Consider the following 18,236-nt stretch of genomic DNA (forward strand, 5'->3'; position numbering starts at 1 on the left):
GAGCGCAGTGTAGTGGAATGTAGTTGCCATTAGTGGGAGTTGAGCTTCAGCTGGCTAACAGCTAGCCTGCTATGTTGAGTCTGAGCTGGAGACGCAGAGGAGAGTGATGAAAACATGCCTCACTTCACTGTGGTACCGGTGAAGGACCGAGCTCAGTCCAGCTACGACAGTCTAGAGGGGATTAACTGGGTGGATTACAGGGACACTGGGCAGGACAACCATGATCACCAAGATACTGTCAGCTCTGATGGTACGTCTCACAACTTTTACTCAGGTCTCTATTTCTTAGTTTGGATACACAGTAACTTATTTGAAAGTTTTGAAGGTGAAAAAAAGTCTTAAAAGTGATACTTTTATCGTAACAGAGCATGAGAAGGCTTTGCTTTGTCTTGAGAGACTTGTGAACAGCTGGTTGTATGGTTACCATGGCAATTCTCCCAGGCCAGAAAGCAGTTTTCCTATAGCAGACGGGTCTGTTTTTGACAGTTTGCTGTAGGTAAAGTTGTTGAAGCACTTCTCTGGTGTTTTTTTCCTGACTATGGAAGCCTTTTAAAATAAACTGGGGGACAGATATGTAACAAAGAGAAAACAATGAAAGGGGGCGAGAACCGTGGGGGAAAGACACAACGGGGGTGGGTGTGTGTGTGTGTGTGTTGGGGGGGGGGCGGTGTACCATTGCGACAAGAGAAGGCCCCAAGTGCTTTCTTGCACAAAAGATGGAGCTCTCTTTGTGCCAGGGGAGGATTTCCTTTCACAGAGATTGGCTGCTCAACAACACAGGAGCAGATTTCTCCCTCCTTGCTTCTCTGCCTCGGCTTGTCTCGCACTGTCACTCTCTTGTTTCTCCACTGTATCAACATAGAGAGAGGGGGGGACCAGTCTCCAAAAGAAGAGAAAAGGAGGGAGGATAAGGAAAGGAGCGAGGAGTTTGTAGCTGCTGGGTAGGATTATGTGAGAGGAGCGTTGATTTGTGTGGGCTGAGAAAGAGAACCAACTAGGGAGGATTTTTTTTCTTTTTAAATAAAAGACATGCATGGGCGTGGTCTTCAAATGAGGCACCCACGCTTAACCAGGCACCCAGAAGGCTGGGCTGGGCTGGGCACAATCCTACACACTTACTGGCCATCCATTTATATTACAGTCTGTCTACCGGTGAATGTCATGCAGACTGTTACCTCCCTGCTACTGAATAATACCAGAAAGGATTTGAGTTCAAGGCTGAGGACTCATCTTAGTTGTTTCTAAGTGAACAGTCACTATACTGTATGTAAGGATCTAGAAGGAAGGCATGTTTATTTATATGTGTTTATGCATCAAGAGTTTAACTGCATATATGAGTGATAAGATGCTTCAGTGAGCCACTGGGCCCAAATGAACTGACATTTGAGGCACAACACAAAGGAATCTCAGCATATGTTGATCTAGCTGTTGGCTTGTACATTTCTGGAATGCATGGATGTCACCCTTTATCGCCAAAAGGCATGTCTCACAGCAGAAATGCAAGTTAAGACACTCAAAGATACTGAACATAAAAGTTATTTATAAGTGTCTTAGAGTCATGGCTCAAATGTGGTTAAAGCAGAACTTTGTACCGTGCCCCTTTAAAAGGTTTTGATGACAGAGAGGAAAAACAGATGTCCTAAAATAACCCTGCAGGTTTTTTGGGTGAGTTTCGCACAAGCCTGTTGCTGTCTCCCCTGTCTTCCTGTTGTCACAGTTCTCTCTTACCCACCCAAGGAGCACTTCCTGAAGCCTGAGAACAACAACCATTAAACTTAGTGGACAGCTGCGAGGATGACTATATGCTGGACAGGGTGAGAAAGAGAAGGAAGCAAGTCTGTGATGAATGATGACATGGAGCAGACGGCATGTACTATGTTTCCATTTTGTTTCAGGGACAGATGGAAACTAAATGGTAATAGCTAGACAAGTCAATGCAGTTTATTGCATTTGACAGCAAATAATTGTAGGCATTCATTTATTTAATAATACTCCATCTTTAGATTTCTAAGACATATTGAGGCAAGAAAAAGTTGGGTGGGAAAGCAGTCACTGTGGTAAAACAGTCCAAAAGCGGGTGCGTGTACTAGATGATTTCATCATGGGAGTGGTGGGCTTGTGAATATGGTATATGCTGTGTGTGTGTCTCAGCTACAGTGTGACGTACTGCAGCATGGAGGAAGTGCCACAGTGCAGAGTCTGTTTCAGGCTGTGAACTCAGCACTGTTCAGCGCAGGACGGGACAGGGCCAGTCTCAACACTGTGGTCATTGTGAGGGTGCTGTACTCCTGAGCAAGAGCAACTACCCTGAAATAGCCTTCACATTTCATTTCATGAAGATGTCTACAGCTGTGCTTCCAATCTTTGCTGTAGAGAGTATCATTATATGTGGGTATATGCATGGCATATGTATTGTAAATGCACAAAATTACTGTTGTGTTGTGAAAAATTGTTGAAACCCTCAGAAATATGAAGGTCCTAAAGAACCCATATTTTCTCTCCCTAACTACTGGATAAGTGCCCTTAGGCAAGGCATGTAGAGATTCCAGGTGTAAGACATAAGAGTATGTAAAGCAAGGCAACAAATATCCCATGAACTAAATAAATTTAATGTGCAGAAGACATTACTTTTACTGTGACCAATCACCCATAAATAAAATATTAACCTACACATAACATTCCTTTTTTCTCTAACTTTAACAATTATTACATTTAGCCTGTATATACTTATCTATATAAGACCTTTTCCTTTTTATAAACAAAATACATATTCATTGTTTTTTCAAATATGGCAATAGTTAGTTTGCACATTTGTGAATTTGAAAAATAATGGTCAGTTATTTGAAAACCAGATGCTTTGGCAAGTAATTTGTTATGCTTGCATTCAAATAATACTCATCACCCAAAGAAACAAAGATGCAATAAGTATGCAAAATACATTTTGTGGCCACTTGAGGTCAGTGGAGCAAACTGTAAAGCAACACTAACATCTTTAATGAAGTTGTTATAGGGGTGTTAGAGACAGCTTACTCGCACATCCAGCAGGCAAGGAGCAATATTAGCAATCATTTGGACTCAGGTTTCTGGCCACCCTGCTTCTCTGTTTCAACCAACTGTGGTGAAAAGTATCTCAGTCTTTAGCTGCTAAATGCTGCATTGTGATCATGAGCTAGTCTCTAATTTTGTCTCAGTACAGGACTGGTAGCATACAGTGACTTTATCAGAGCTGAAAACAGCTGCTTGCTGTGGCTGGAAATGACTGATAAGAACAAAGAGGCTGCAAGTCAAAAACAACAACAACCAAAAAAACCAAAAAAAAAAAAAAAAAAAAAAACTATGACCTGAAATGCTTATGTTAGCACTTTTCTGTGGTTTTTTTTCTACAAGCAAAACTTTAATATTACACAGTTTTTGATCCAATGTTACTATAAAAATGACACACTATGTCTTCTTTTATTGTTATATGCAAAATACAGCAAAAAATTGAAATTTGTCTTTTGCTTGCATCGACCTTAAACTAAGCAGTTCATGAGAACCTTATGTAATGAGGGGATGATTTGAAGAATGCTGCTGCGTGTTCCCTCTCTAATTCAGGAGAACAGGGTGACCATTTCTGTCATGCTGTCTGACATGCCACACAGATAGGCCCTGAGAGATAAACACTCTGTAGAGGGGCAGAAATGTGGAGCTGATGACAGAGTTGGAACAAATTCTGATAGCCATAGACATCCAGACACACACTTTTACACAACCCTTAACAACTCAGAGTTTACAGTAAATCACTGTAAGAGGATCATGCTTAAATTAAATGATTTGTCACACATTTCTTATGATGCAGCTGTCTTGCCAGCAAATATCGGCTCATTTACATCAAAGTGACAAGACAAACAGAGCAGCTTAGATGCTTTTTTTCCCCCAATGCGTACCTCCAGCTGTTCCTGAGGATCTCCTGGTAACTGACTGCATTCAGTGTGTCCTGGGTCTAGCTGGATGTTCTTCACTGCCACACTTCAGATACTAAATAGAGGTCAGCAACACCCCCCCCCCCCCCCCCCAAAAAAAAAACAAACAAACAGAGTACCTCATATGAAAACATAAATAGTTTAGTGTCCACGCATAAATAATTTTTGCCATGTTTCACTTGGGCAAAATGTGAAACTTGTTGTAAATGCTCAAAAATATGAGAAATATTTGGAGCAGGCTTGTGCATATTTCCCAGTTCTTCACTCAGACACAAGGTTTGTGAGCAATACAGAACCAGGGAATCATAATAGGAGAAGCAACAATAAGCATAGTAGCAACAGGGTGCTATTTAATTGCATTTTCGAAAGCCTGTACCTAAAACATTTAATAATCTGTCCTTCTTGAGTTTTATATTTAGAAATGAGAGTATGAGATAAGAAATCTACAGCAGGCTATTGTTGTACAGGAGTTTTTCATTCATGTTCCCTTCATTCATTTTCTAGAATTCAGTTTTTTGGTGTTTACCTCCATGGCAGTGTGCTGCTCACGATTTTAACATACATAAATATAGACTAGGCAGTAACTGTTTATCTGTACCATAGACTGTACAGTCTGTGATCTACAGTATATGTGTAGCATTCACACAAAGCAAGCATTTTATAAGTTTTGCTTGTCTGTACTGCAAATAACAAGCTTTAAACAAAGACACTGCAGACAATCCCACTACACTTTGTGTTTATTTAGTCATTAGTGTTACACCCTTTGACATCCCCGTTTAGTTAATTTGTGTCTTTTTGAAAGTCTGTTGTGCGATACACCTCTTCCCTCCCACCTTCACCCCCTGAGGTAGTCAGACTGAGCTGCCGTCCTTTTCTCATCATTAGCACACATCAAAGCTAATATGTTTTGCTGTACGGCTCAGCAGGTTAGCATTCCTCCGCTCTGTACAGATGCCACCCCGCATGAAACACAGCCATTGCAGCTAACACTGGCCTATTGCTGTTATAGAATTAAACTATTTCTTGGCACAGGATGGGGAGGAGAGAAAAGTAAAGCGAAACAAACAAACAACTGTATAAAAACCTAATCATGAAAAGTTTCATAATTTAAGTGTTTTAACTAGCATTGCCTGGCAATATGCTTGTTGGTTTGTCAAGACCAGTTACCCCAATTACCATGGCCTGTAAAATATAACGGATACTAATGCAACTGTGTAGAAGAAATTGCAAATACTATAGATGTAGGTCTGACATTTTCCAGATTTGCATTACTAAGTGTAGCGACATTACTTCAGTGCATCAGCAAAGTAAGCAAAGTTGCTTATTGGATTTTATAATGGATAGTGAGTTGACACAATAGGGTTAGATAGAAATGATGTGTGACTTCCTGGACAAGTTTTTTCTAACCTAGGACCTGGTTTGAGACAAAACCTCACTTGCAGTTAACGTGATTATCATGAACATATTGATTTGTAAGGTAATAAAGTAGGAGGAGATACAGTAGGGACAGTGATCCCCCTGCAATTTGTTACACTGCACATAGCACATTCTAGTTTATTTAATTATGACATGCATGATGCCAAGGCTTGTTGCATACTGCCTCCACAGTGGTGCACCCTGTATTGTATACACTGCAAACAATTCCCACAGCCTCTGGTTATGAGTAATGGTGATATGGTTCCTGATCATGTTGATAGAGCTGGACTAGTTTTGACAAAGCAATACTCCAAATATCAAGTCATGTTACAGTTTTCCAGATATGATTAGTTGCTCCTCCACTATTTTTGTTGATGCACTGCACCTTATTGGGAAAAAGCAAAACTGATAGACTGCAGACAGCTGTGAGAGGTCAGAATGGCAATGACCTGAATACAGCAGAGAATAGAGAACAAGTTTACCTTTTAACTATTTGAGCTGCTGCCATGCATCAGTTGTATCATGTTTGCCCAACCCAGTGGTGCAGTCACTCTAGCTATGCTTTGAAAGCGTGCACTGTACAAAACCAAGCAAGCAAGCAAGAAAGAAATTAGAAATGAGCAGAGGACATTTTTCCTTTTTCTCTTTTACACACACAAATGCAAACACCACCTCCAAACACCACTAAACACTGGAACATTCCTCCTGACTAACTGTACAAAGTAGAGTGAGCTAAGCTGTATGACTTCTCTGCCTCAGTGTTAAGTCTTAAATGTTTATTAAAGAGGAAGTTTAGCAAAGAGGCTTTTTCAAACCCTAAGCAGCTAATGGACAGCGATATTGTTTTCCACGTCTAAGCGGCTTTAAAATGTGCAGTCACAATGTAAAGTTTCTTTCTTTCTTTCTTCCTCTCTCGAACATTAGTGATTTTGAAACATTTAATAGCTTGTTGTTTAAAAAAAAAAAACACTCTTGGAATCCTCCAGACATCTCAGCCAAGTACACACTGTAATCTAGACAAACTAAACTAATGACCTGTTTGGTGTAAAGTCTTGAAGATGTTTTGCAGGAGTCACTTTGTGGATGTTGGACCCATGACAAATCATAAATCATATTGATTTTGTCTTTGTAAGTTTGCCCTGAGAAATTCGTGTTTGTTTAGAAGTCACGAACTTTGCACTTTGAAAAGACTTGACAGCCTAGCGTCTTCTTTTGAAATTGATCTAGTTGTACATGCGCAACAAATTATACACATACGCAGTCTGTGAAAACATTTGCTTTAGACTTATATTGCATTTTGTGTTTGACTAGGACTACAGTTCAAAATTACTAACCTATGATAGTTTATTTGTTGTCTGGGAAGCCTATGCATGTAGGTTTTATGAAACAGGGTGACTGCAAATTGCTCAAATGCTCCTAACTGTGTGCTCCAAACTTGCCACAGAGAAAGTAAAAGCCATATTCACCCCTGTTTAAGTTCTCTCCTTAGATACACCCTTCTGTAGTTGTGTCTGTGAAACAGCACACGCTCTCTGTGATCTTTTAGCTGTGGTTGTGGGCTGTTCTGGTGAGGACACAGGTGACTTGTCGGTACACGTCTCTGTAAAGCCTCTATGCTGTTCTATGTTCACAGCACGGCTTTTGTATGCCTTCACAACAAGCCTGTTAATCTTTAATCTTTTTAATTAGACATTTAATGTGAGGTTATTAACAAGAGACCCCCACTGTCTCCCCAGCCCATTCTTAAATGAGTTTCATTAGTTTGGCAGCTAAGTTGGAAGCCAAACTATTTTTAGGTTTTAGCATTAGGACAGACATGTAGAGCACAATGTTTGGGGTAGCCTGTCAGCTGATTTCCGCAATAAAAAACTGTTTTGCCTGTGTGAATCCATGTCTCTGTCTCCTCTGCAGTAGCCTCCCTTCACTGTTGCTTCATATACAGATGTTGTGGTTTTTTATCCCATTCCACTAACAGCAAGATAACACTAGAGGACAGTGTTGATATTGTTTTTACTCTAATCTCTTCCCAGGCAGCACTGTACTCCAGCTGTGTATTTGTCAGGATTTGAAAAGACTCATCAGGAATTTGTCCTCCATGCTGCCACAGATCATCTCATTTTTATAACTAAAAAGAAAGGTTTAGGATTTAAGGAAACTGTTTAATTGATATATTTTATTCCCGAGCTTTTTGCACCTTGAGACTTCTGGAAACAATGCTTTCTTCAGTTGATTCCAACATACACACAAGTTAAGACCACTGTTTTTCTTATTGCTGTATTCCTGGAAGATCATTTTTAAGTGGTGAAACATCTAGATATATGCAGACTGAACACCAGTACAATTCAGGAATACAGATACCTTCAACTCAGCCTAAAGATCTTATATATCCATGAGCAGACATGTGCCTTGCATGTATGTGTATGCATGTGTGTGTGAGTAAATTAGCACTGTACCCTCCATTCTCCACCCCCCCTCACTGTGCACCATGTGTTAGATCAGGCCCCTGAATGAGTGCTCACCCTGGGTGACTGGGTGTCCTGGATAGTAATTGACAATTCCCCAGGCTAGAGCACAGAGTGCTCTGTTGCGGTCTGCACACAGCGCGTAACTATGCTTACCCACAGTGATACCTGCAGCAGTGGGACACAGAACACAGGTGAGTGAAGCTCAACCAACTCACTTACAGCAAAGCTGGTACACTTTCAACACATATGAGAATATTTTTTTTCTATTTCGTGCTCACTTGGCAAGCTGGCAGACTTTTTGTCGCAGGATTGATTTGGGTTTCGAGATGCCACTGTTAAAGTTTACATGCTCCAATAAGCCAAGGTTAGGTAATTTCGAGGTAATGAGGTGTGTGTATGCCTGTGAGTGTGAATGTGTGTGTTTACACAAAATTGCAGTGCTTCTGTGCGTGCAATGATTACCCCAGGCGTTGTTCTCGTCTCTGCTTGATTCTTTTCTTCAAAAGCAGAAGTTAATGAGAGTAAAATCTAATTATATGCCTGTTTATCACCTGGACTTTGCTTTGTCAGTCTGTGCTGTTTTTGGCCTTTAGCTGCAGCCTGACTGCATGAATTGTGTTTTAGTTAACTGCTACAGCTAGGTTATTAAAAAGTTTGAATTATAATTAACAGTGACAATGAACAGCTGATCAAATATTGAAAAGCGCTGCTATGGCACAACTGGAGTTGATATAGGAAACTGTATTTTTCCTGTCAGCTTTTATTCTATTACTGAACAGGCAATGTTAACGTTTCCTTTTCCTGATGGAGATTATGTCTCATTTCACAAGCTTTGAAAACTTAGATAATTTTGATTTGGCAGATCAAGATTTTTCTTCTTATTCCAAATCTAGAAATAATTATAAACAATTATGAGTGATCTTATTTTATTTTTAATGCAAATTGGTGACATAAATTAAAACCGTGTTTGTTTTGTTGTATATCCATTAATAACTGTTTGTCTGTAGTGGCACTTTGTTTATGAAACTTCTGTAACATATCCGTTAAAATGTTTTACCAAATGGTAAGGAATGAAAGAGATGGAGTGTGAACCTTTTAGTTAAGTCATTGTAGGTCTACAGTTGTTAATATTAATTTAACCCATCTTTAAATTGAATCAAAATGACACAGAATTATTATGTTGACACTACTGGATACTTATATATACTGTCCATGAAAGTCTGGTTGTTACAGAAAATGTGATACACTTTGACTTGATGCTGCACTTATGGTGTTATGTGTTACCAAGATACCTCTAATACGTCTTTAAGAGAATTGTCTGCCTGATTTATTAGCAGGGAAATATATATTTGTTTGGGTCTATAGCTTGAATGGTTGGTTAGCCAAAAAACAACTTTTTTTTGTTGTTAACCTTAAGTTGTTTTTTCCTCTTTCCAATAGGACACGGAAATCATAAAGAAGACAGTCCATTTCTCAACAGTGCCCATGCTGCTAACAAGAAGAATGACTTCTATGACAGGAACCTGGCACTGTTTGAGGTCTGTTACTTTTCCAATATCTCTGTCAATCGATAAACTGAAACCAAATTCATTAATTTAACTTCTTCCTCAATTCCTCCTTCAGGAAGAGCTGGACATCCGGCCGAAGGTTTCCTCTCTGCTCAGCCGCTTGGTCAACTACACCAACATCACCCAAGGGGCCAAGGAGCATGAGGAGGAGGAGAGTGCTGAGGCCTCACGTAGGAAGACCCCCAAGGTCAGTAGTCAAGGCACAGCAGGGGAACACTATGCCTCACTGTTTTTTACCATGAGTGCAGTGGAGTTTTAGTAACAATATCCTCCAGCTCTGGCTCTCTCTCTGTCTTGCTATCCAACTTCTAGTTTGGTATTAAGACTTGTTGATTGACTGCTTATGCCTCTGCATGCTCTGTAGTCACACTGTGCTCTGTAGTCACACTGTGTATAAGGCCTGGATACAAGCAAAGAGCTGATAACATGATTGAATGACCTTTAAAAAGCACATCAGTCAATATTAATGATCAATACACTTGTTTCCTGAAATGTCATGCTCAATACTCTCCCTTCTCTCTCTCTGCCCCCCACCCCCACCCCTCTCTCTTTCTATCAGTCTCCCAACATGGGCACTCTGATGGGAGTCTACTTACCGTGTCTCCAGAACATCTTTGGTGTCATTCTTTTTCTCAGACTGACATGGATTGTTGGGATGGCTGGCATCATGCAGTCGCTCTTGATTGTCCTCATGTGCTGCTCATGTGTTAGTATGCACACACATACTGTGCACACACACCACCAACAATGTGGGCCCTAAGCCAGTTTTTACTGCTTTATCAGTCGATAGAATCCACATGGTTACATAAGCAGCAGCAATTACTGTATTTAAGACAAAGGATGTTATTTTGAATTGTGTCCTTTCATTACCTAAACCCCACATAACAGATCCAGTAAAAGTATTAACATTCAGGCTACATATATTTAATGTGTATGATTATGTAAAGTTAGAGACGGAAGCTGGGCTCCGTTCCAGCTGTCAGTTAGACAAGCGGATATTAACGTTACACCCACAAGACGTGTGTTCTTATTTATTCAAATTCATTACACTTTCCTCTTCCCTTTGCAGACAATGCTCACAGCCATATCAATGAGTGCCATTGCTACTAATGGTGTTGTTCCAGGTAATACCTGCTCTGCCGTAGCCCCTTGTCATACATTTATTCTGCACTTATTTTTCATCAGTGCTATAAATTCAGTTGTAGCATACTTTTTTGCCTGATTCTGTGAAAAATAAATGGGTATTGTTGCAACAGATATATGTTTTTAAAATAATTACTTGCTGGACCTTCCTATCCTCTGTCTGCTCTGCAAAAATTAAACCAACATATTCTTCCACTTGGGGGCAGCAGAAACTTACTAGTGAATCCACTGCATGCAGTAAAAACTGTGAGGTTTCCAGTGGCTTTCTGTATGTAACAGTTGGTCCTGTTTTTTGTAGCTGGAGGTGCATACTTCATGATCTCACGCTCCCTTGGTCCAGAGTTCGGAGGAGCAGTGGGACTGTGCTTCTATTTGGGCACCACCTTTGCTTCCGCCATGTACATACTTGGTGCCATCGAAATCTTCTTGGTCAGTTTGTTGAAATGTTATTCTGCAGTGACATCCCAGCTCCACATTTGTATGCTGAAACGTGATTCCTAAACACTGCTCTGTAACAGATTGCATGTATTTTACATCCACCATAGTATATGCACTAACACTTCTGTCATTTTTTCCTCTTCAGAAATATCTGGTGCCTCAGGCGGCCATCTTTCATGGCACAGACCCCCTCGGGAGTGACAGTGCCATGTTGAACAATATGCGAGTCTACGGTTCTATCTGCCTCACACTAATGGCTGTGGTGGTTTTTGTAGGAGTCAGATATGTCAACAAGCTGGCCTCTCTTTTCCTGGCCTGTGTCATTATCTCAATTGTCTCCATCTATGCTGGAGCAATCAAATCCATGACTCATCCTCCAGAGTTTCCGTAAGTCTGCAGGGGAGGTGTGTTAAAATAAACATGTGTCTTAACACAACCTTAATATGGATTTAGTGGTTTAAATGAGGGAGACTTAGCATAAGACATAAGGACTTGTCTTTATTGTTATGATTCTGTCTCCCATCTGCCACCAATGTCTTGCATGGAGTGTGAATTTTCAGTCAAATACCTCAATATTTTCTTTTGAAGACACAGTCTATTCTGTGGCTATCGATGACAGTGTAGGGATGGAAATGATGATGACAAACATAGTAACAATTTCAACTTTTATCATTTCTGTCCATGTTATTGTCATAGGATCTGCATGCTGGGCAACAGGACTTTGGTGAGAGATCGCTTTGATGTGTGTGCTAAGACTGTGATACAGGGCAACATCACTGTGCCCAGTCAGCTGTGGGAAAGGTTCTGTCTGCCAGGGAACATGAGCAGCGCTCAGTGTGATGACTACTTCATCCAGAACAATGTGACAGAGATACAGGGCATCCCCGGACTGGGCAGTGGGATTATTAGAGGTAAATTGACCATCAGTTGATGAAGGATTGAAGTATATGTACAGCATGGGGTTTTGTTGTTGATGATAGAGATTACAACTCTTACTGTGCCAAGTACAGATGTATATATATATATATATATATATATATATATATGTACTGTATATATAATTATTATAAAGATATTGATAAAGGGGTAGAATACAATATTCATGACATTGACATTGCAGTTTGCAAATTATGCCACAATTTTTAAGAATAAAAAATCATTATGCGGAAAAGTTAACTTAATGGGTTTTCTTCCATTAGAAAACAGTACTACTGTATTTTGGAAATAAATTGCCAAAGTAACACCCTACTTGATGAATAACACATGTCAGTCTCCAATTGCGTTAGTCTGTCTCCAGTATTCTAAGCATGTGTTTCTCTGTTAGAAAACATGTGGGGTAACTACCTGCAAAAAGGAGAAATCTTGGAGAAAGCGGGGCTACAGTCAGTTGATACCCATGGCGCATTGGACAACTTTGGCATGTATGTGTCAGCAGACATCGCTACATCATTCACACTTCTGGTGGGGATCTTCTTCCCATCTGCCACAGGTAATAACAACATTGTAAATCAGGCCAGCCTGGTTATTCAACAGCTTCCATAGCACTAATCCTTACTTAAAGTCTTAAAAATAATTTACCAAATAGTTATTAAAATAGTGTGTTTGTCATAACAGTTGGAATGTAAAAACCCAGTGGTTGACCTGTTAAACTTGTAAACTTCATAATGCAGGCAGTATGACTTATTATGAATTCTTTATTATTTATCCACTCCAGCCAGTAGGGGGCATGCTTTAACAGTTTTTACATGCCCTTTGTATTTTTTTATCTGCCTGTGTTTTCCTGTAGGTATCATGGCAGGCTCCAACAGATCCGGTGATCTCCGGGATGCTCAGAAGTCCATTCCTGTGGGAACTATTCTAGCTATTACCACTACTTCACTTGTTTGTATCCTTATTTGAGTGACTACACACAATAAGACTCAGAATCCTCCCACCTGTACTGTAAAAGAGGAAAGGGAAACAGATACATCCTTGTGACATTTGTAGGTCCTTGACCTCTTGTATTCAGATTTAAGTTCTGTAGTTCTGTTCGGGTCTTGTATTGAAGGAGTAGTCCTCCGGGACAAGTGAGTTCATTTGTGTCCTATAACAAGTTACCACGATTATCAAACCTGTTTTTCTGAATAATAAAATTTAACAATGGAAATACTTGCAGGTTTGGGGACGCAGTCAGAAAAAACTTGGTGGTGGGGACTCTCTCCTGGCCATCTCCATGGGTTATTGTCATTGGCTCCTTCTTCTCTACAGTTGGGGCCGGCCTGCAGTCCCTCACTGGGGCGCCCCGACTTCTACAGGCTATTGCCAAGGACAACATCATTCCTTTCCTCAGGGTAGGGCAGCACATTGCACACTGTTGATCATACATTACCCATTTCACATTCCTGAAATTCTAACTTGTTTTGAGACAGAAATGGCTCCCACAGGCTGGTGAGCATATACTCAGAGACAACAGTTGTTTCCAAAGCATATGATAATTTGAATATTCAGAATAACCTCAACTACATGCAGGTCTATTGTGCTGGACATATTTGCATTTGGTAAGATATTACGTGCAAGCTTATTTGAATATGATACAAAAAATGATTCGCATCGTCACATGTGAAGGCTTTTTTTTGTTTGTTTCAGGTGTTTGGTCACGGAAAGACCAACGGAGAGCCAACATGGGCACTGCTGCTGACTGGTCTCATAGCAGAGCTGGGTATTCTTATTGCCTCTCTGGATATGGTGGCTCCTATCCTTTCCATGTAAGATCACATACATGCATACATGTCAAAAGTATGATATATGTGACAAGGATGTACTTTACACACCCACCACATTAATTTCTCTGAGACATATTGTATACATGAACATCATAATTCCCCTGTTTGGTAAAGGCCAACTACACCATTGATATGAATATCTACCTCAAATGTATACAAAATTCTTTTTTTGTCTGTTTCAACAGGTTCTTCTTGATGTGCTATCTCTTTGTGAACTTAGCCTGTGCAGTTCAGACTCTTTTACGCACACCAAACTGGAGGCCAAGGTTTAAATATTACCACTGGTAAGTACAGGTGTTATCTCCACCGTACTTACAGGAGCTGGGAGCACACTTTATTTTTCCTGGATTCTCCTGGCTGTCAGGAATTCAGATTACTGACCTTTGTCTAAGATTTATGCTATAGTGACCTTCATGAAAGACTAATGCATTATGCATACTTGTAAATAATCGTACTGTTCTTGATACACAAAACTGTAATTTCAGGCTTTATGTGTCTCACCCACAGGGCTCTGTCCTTCCTTGGCATGAGTATGTGTCTGGCTCTAATGTTCATCTCCTCCTGGTACTATGCTATTGTGGCCATGGGCATCGCTGGGATGATCTACAAATACATTGAGTACCAGGGGTATGTCTGGAATCTAATAAGCATTTGAAATGCTTTTAACTTACAATACATCCTCGTATGCACATGGAAGGAATGGTGCATAGGTCACTTTCAATTTATGTCCTCTGTTACCAATGTGCCCTGTCTCTTTCACTCATAAACCAAAACAGAGCAGAGAAGGAGTGGGGAGATGGTATAAGAGGACTGTCCCTTAGCGCTGCACGCTACGCCCTGCTAAGACTGGAGGTCGGACCTCCACACACCAAGAACTGGAGGTACAGCTACACCTACTGTTTTTTTACAGTCAGCATGACACTTAGATTGCATTTCTGAGGAGCCATGCAGCATGGTGGCACATAAAAGTTATTTTCACATCAGTATTTATTGACAAATATGTGACACTGTTGGTTTAATTTTGAAAATGCTTTAAATGCAGTTATAAGACCGCACAAGTTTTCCCAAAATTTTATTTGTGGCATTTGAGTTATGTTTTATGTCACCCAGAAGGAATTCTGGGTGGGCTCTCTGTCTTACATAAAAATGGCCCTCCAGAATAATGAGAGGGATTTACTACCAGCTGCCCGTACTGACACAAAATGAGTATGTGTCATCTGGAAAGTAAGGATGTAAAACATTTTTGGGAAGTTGTGGCATGAGTGGTATCATGTGGTATCATGTTAGTTCCAGTTAAGTTAGCGTGTCAACTTTTGCTGCAGAGTGTAGCCATTCTGATGTTGCAGTTCCTCTTTGCCTCTCACTCTGAATGTATAGACAGTGACAAATATAGCCAGCCTTGACTGTAGAACAAAGAGCAGAAGCAATATATTAATAAAATGTAAAAAAAAAAAAAAAAGCAGCCCAGTATACAACAACTTGGTGGTTTAGAGGTAAAAAAAATGTGTTGAGGTTGAGGTTAAAATAGATAAACATGGTAGACAAGTTAAGAGATTTTTAAGTTACACGCTAACTGTTGTGTCAACAGCACTTCTTTGGCCTTATTTCAACATATAGTTGGTATCTGACTCACACTGAAAAGTAGTCACTTAAATTCCGTGGAAGTGGCAGTGATGTAACCAGGCCATCTGAACAACTTTCACATTTCAGCTAAATTTTTAAGCAAGATTTCTTTTGACCTGCAAATCAGAGAATTAGCAAAGTGTATGTGATGGATGTGTTTACAAATGCAAGATATGTAGATAGAGACTGACTTTATCATCAGTCCTTCATTGACAATGATCATTCCTGTTTTGATAGATGAACATTAGCATTAACATGGGTCTATGCTCTCTATACTGTTTCAAATTAATATAGAATTCATCATTTATAGTGTATAAGACTCACCTTTGAACTTGGCCTGTCTCATATTGTCTGTCTGTTACTCACTACTCATTGCACTACAGACCTCAGCTGCTGGTGCTGCTGAAGCTGGATGAGGACCTCCATGTAAAATATCCCAGACTGCTCACATTTGCCTCACAGCTGAAGGCGGGAAAAGGCCTGACCATTGTGGGCTCTGTCATTCAGGGCAACTTCCTGGACAGCTATGGGGAAATGCAGGCAGCAGAACAGGTAAATACTGGAAAGTCACGTATGCTGTACGTGCTCTCTACAGTTCTCTATTGTGCTGTTTTGCTGACTATGTTGAGGCTGGTAGTTACAAATGAACACTTTTTGTAACGTGAAAACCACATTACAGAGCTTGTATATTTCACTTTCATCAAAGGGCACGGGTAGAAACATCTTGGGGACTGGTGCAAGAACATTTTTACATTGTGATGTATTTGGTGAAGAATTTAGCTTCACTAAGTGAAGCAAATTTTGCTCTTGGTTATGTGATAATAAGTGAAAAAAAGAATCACTCAAGCACTTTAAGCCAAGTCAATAACCATGCATTATGTATCATAACTCATCATTAGAGCTTGTGCTCTCCAAGTCCTGTATTAATGTTATTTCAGCTGTTGAACAAGTCTTTATGATGTCTGTAGACACATGCACTGTGATTAGTTTAATCAGATGTAATGAAGGCAGAGGAGCTATTAGAGCTTTTTAAAAAATGCACTGTATATATATGTATATATACTTCATAACTGTTTAAACATCCTCTTACTACTGATTGTGATCATGGCCTAAAATTCAGTCTAACCACATTTTTTTCTGTCAGGCCATTAAGAATATGATGGAGATTGAGCGGGTCAAGGGCTTCTGTCAGGTCGTGGTGGCATCAAAGGTGCGTGAGGGCATTGTCCATCTGATCCAGTCCTGTGGCCTGGGAGGCATGAAGCACAATACTGTGGTGATGGGCTGGCCGTACGGCTGGAGACAGAGCGAGGACCCTCGTGCCTGGAAGACTTTCATCAGTGAGTGTCACTGAGATATTATTAACATAACATGGCATTTAAAAGGCCCAATCAGCATTTGCAGTATGGCAATCCTTTTAAATGACTGCCACCCTAAATTGACCTTGATTGCATGATGTTTACAGAAATGAGTGTGTACTTTTTAATGGTTAAATGCTAATGTGTTCAACAAACACCTGACTATTCTGAGCTTGTAGTTATGGCAATCATGGGATGGAAAAGACACATGTGAATACACTTTTTACATGATGATATACATTCTGTGTTTGTAGTGTAGCTAAATTCATCTTTTACAGTACAGTTAATACAAGTCAACTGTCTCCACCTCTATGCGTTCATCTCTACCCAGACACAGTCCGCTGCACCACAGCTGCCCACCTGGCCCTGATGGTGCCCAAAAATGTGTCCTTCTACCCGAGCAACCACGAACGCTTCACCGATGGCAACATTGACGTGTGGTGGATCGTCCATGATGGGGGGATGTTAATGTTGTTGCCTTTCCTGCTCAAACAGCATAAAGTGAGATGACAATGTTTACTGTATATCACTGAGGGTTTTTCTTTTTCCAAACACTATTTTAGAAGTTGTAAATAATGTAGTCTTATCATCTCTAGAAAAGGTGCAGTGTGTTAAAATGTTTATTTACTGTTTTAAGCATATTTATATGTATATTTTGCATATTTACATTCTATTTTAAAGAAATACACACAAAACTTCCACAATGGAAATCATAGGTATGTTCAAAAATTGTTAATATATTGATAATTTCATTTTAATTAAAACAACTCACATGTGCTCCTTGAGCAGTATGTTAGTTTTAATTTTATGTTTTTTGGAGCTATGCCTTTTGAAGAACTTTTATTTTGAAGTAGGTTTTCTGTTACTAATTATATTCACATCCATTAAATAGACCTCATAGTATCACACTTGTGGCAATACCAACATGGTTTTATTTGTATTTCAGGTGTGGAGGAAATGCAAGATGCGCATCTTCACTGTAGCCCAGATGGATGACAACAGTATCCAGATGAAGAAAGATCTGGCCACGTTCCTTTACCAGCTGCGAATAGAGGCTGAGGTGGAGGTGGTGGAGATGGTGAGGGTTCCTCTTACGCAACTATTAACAAAAAATTGTGATTGAAACTACATGTTCATACACTGAAACAAGTTTGTTGTTTTCTACAGGATGCCACAAACATTTTTTTTTTTTTTTTGGCATGAATTCATTTACTTGCACTGTCACACTGAGTATGTGAACAGACAGATATGTTTAAGTTGCATTAACCATTAAAACTGTTTCTCAAATGGGATTTCAGCACGACAGTGACATCTCAGCATACACCTATGAGCGGACGCTAATGATGGAGCAGAGGTCCCAGATGCTGAGGCAAATGAGGCTCTCCAGTGCAGAAAGACAAAGAGAGGTGTGTTTTTTGTGAGTTGCTTTTCATTAAATCACCACCGACAGATGTAGTGGTGTTCTTTGGGAATTTAGCCAGCTCAACATGAGCTCCTATTA

General features: G+C 40.0%; 1 protein-coding gene across 1 annotated transcript in view; it reads left to right on the forward strand.

Annotated features, from left to right (window-relative positions):
* slc12a4 (solute carrier family 12 member 4) overlaps positions 1–18,236 on the forward strand; it is a 20,768-nt gene continuing 2,532 nt past the window's right edge. Inside the window, exons 1-21 of the mRNA XM_018666866.2 lie at positions 1–250; positions 9,284–9,381; positions 9,467–9,598; positions 9,971–10,117; positions 10,481–10,535; positions 10,853–10,983; positions 11,138–11,379; positions 11,689–11,903; positions 12,317–12,481; positions 12,779–12,877; positions 13,001–13,058; positions 13,148–13,322; positions 13,618–13,736; positions 13,940–14,038; positions 14,262–14,381; positions 14,531–14,635; positions 15,761–15,929; positions 16,522–16,717; positions 17,067–17,236; positions 17,682–17,813; positions 18,034–18,141. Coding sequence (XP_018522382.1) covers positions 115–250; positions 9,284–9,381; positions 9,467–9,598; positions 9,971–10,117; positions 10,481–10,535; positions 10,853–10,983; positions 11,138–11,379; positions 11,689–11,903; positions 12,317–12,481; positions 12,779–12,877; positions 13,001–13,058; positions 13,148–13,322; positions 13,618–13,736; positions 13,940–14,038; positions 14,262–14,381; positions 14,531–14,635; positions 15,761–15,929; positions 16,522–16,717; positions 17,067–17,236; positions 17,682–17,813; positions 18,034–18,141 — 2,871 coding nt within the window. The 5' untranslated portion in view covers positions 1–114. The remainder of the gene's footprint in view (positions 251–9,283; positions 9,382–9,466; positions 9,599–9,970; positions 10,118–10,480; positions 10,536–10,852; positions 10,984–11,137; positions 11,380–11,688; positions 11,904–12,316; positions 12,482–12,778; positions 12,878–13,000; positions 13,059–13,147; positions 13,323–13,617; positions 13,737–13,939; positions 14,039–14,261; positions 14,382–14,530; positions 14,636–15,760; positions 15,930–16,521; positions 16,718–17,066; positions 17,237–17,681; positions 17,814–18,033; positions 18,142–18,236) is intronic.

This window comes from Lates calcarifer, linkage group LG2, assembly GCF_001640805.2.
Source record: "Lates calcarifer isolate ASB-BC8 linkage group LG2, TLL_Latcal_v3, whole genome shotgun sequence".
NCBI classification, from domain to species: Eukaryota; Metazoa; Chordata; class Actinopteri; family Centropomidae; genus Lates; species Lates calcarifer.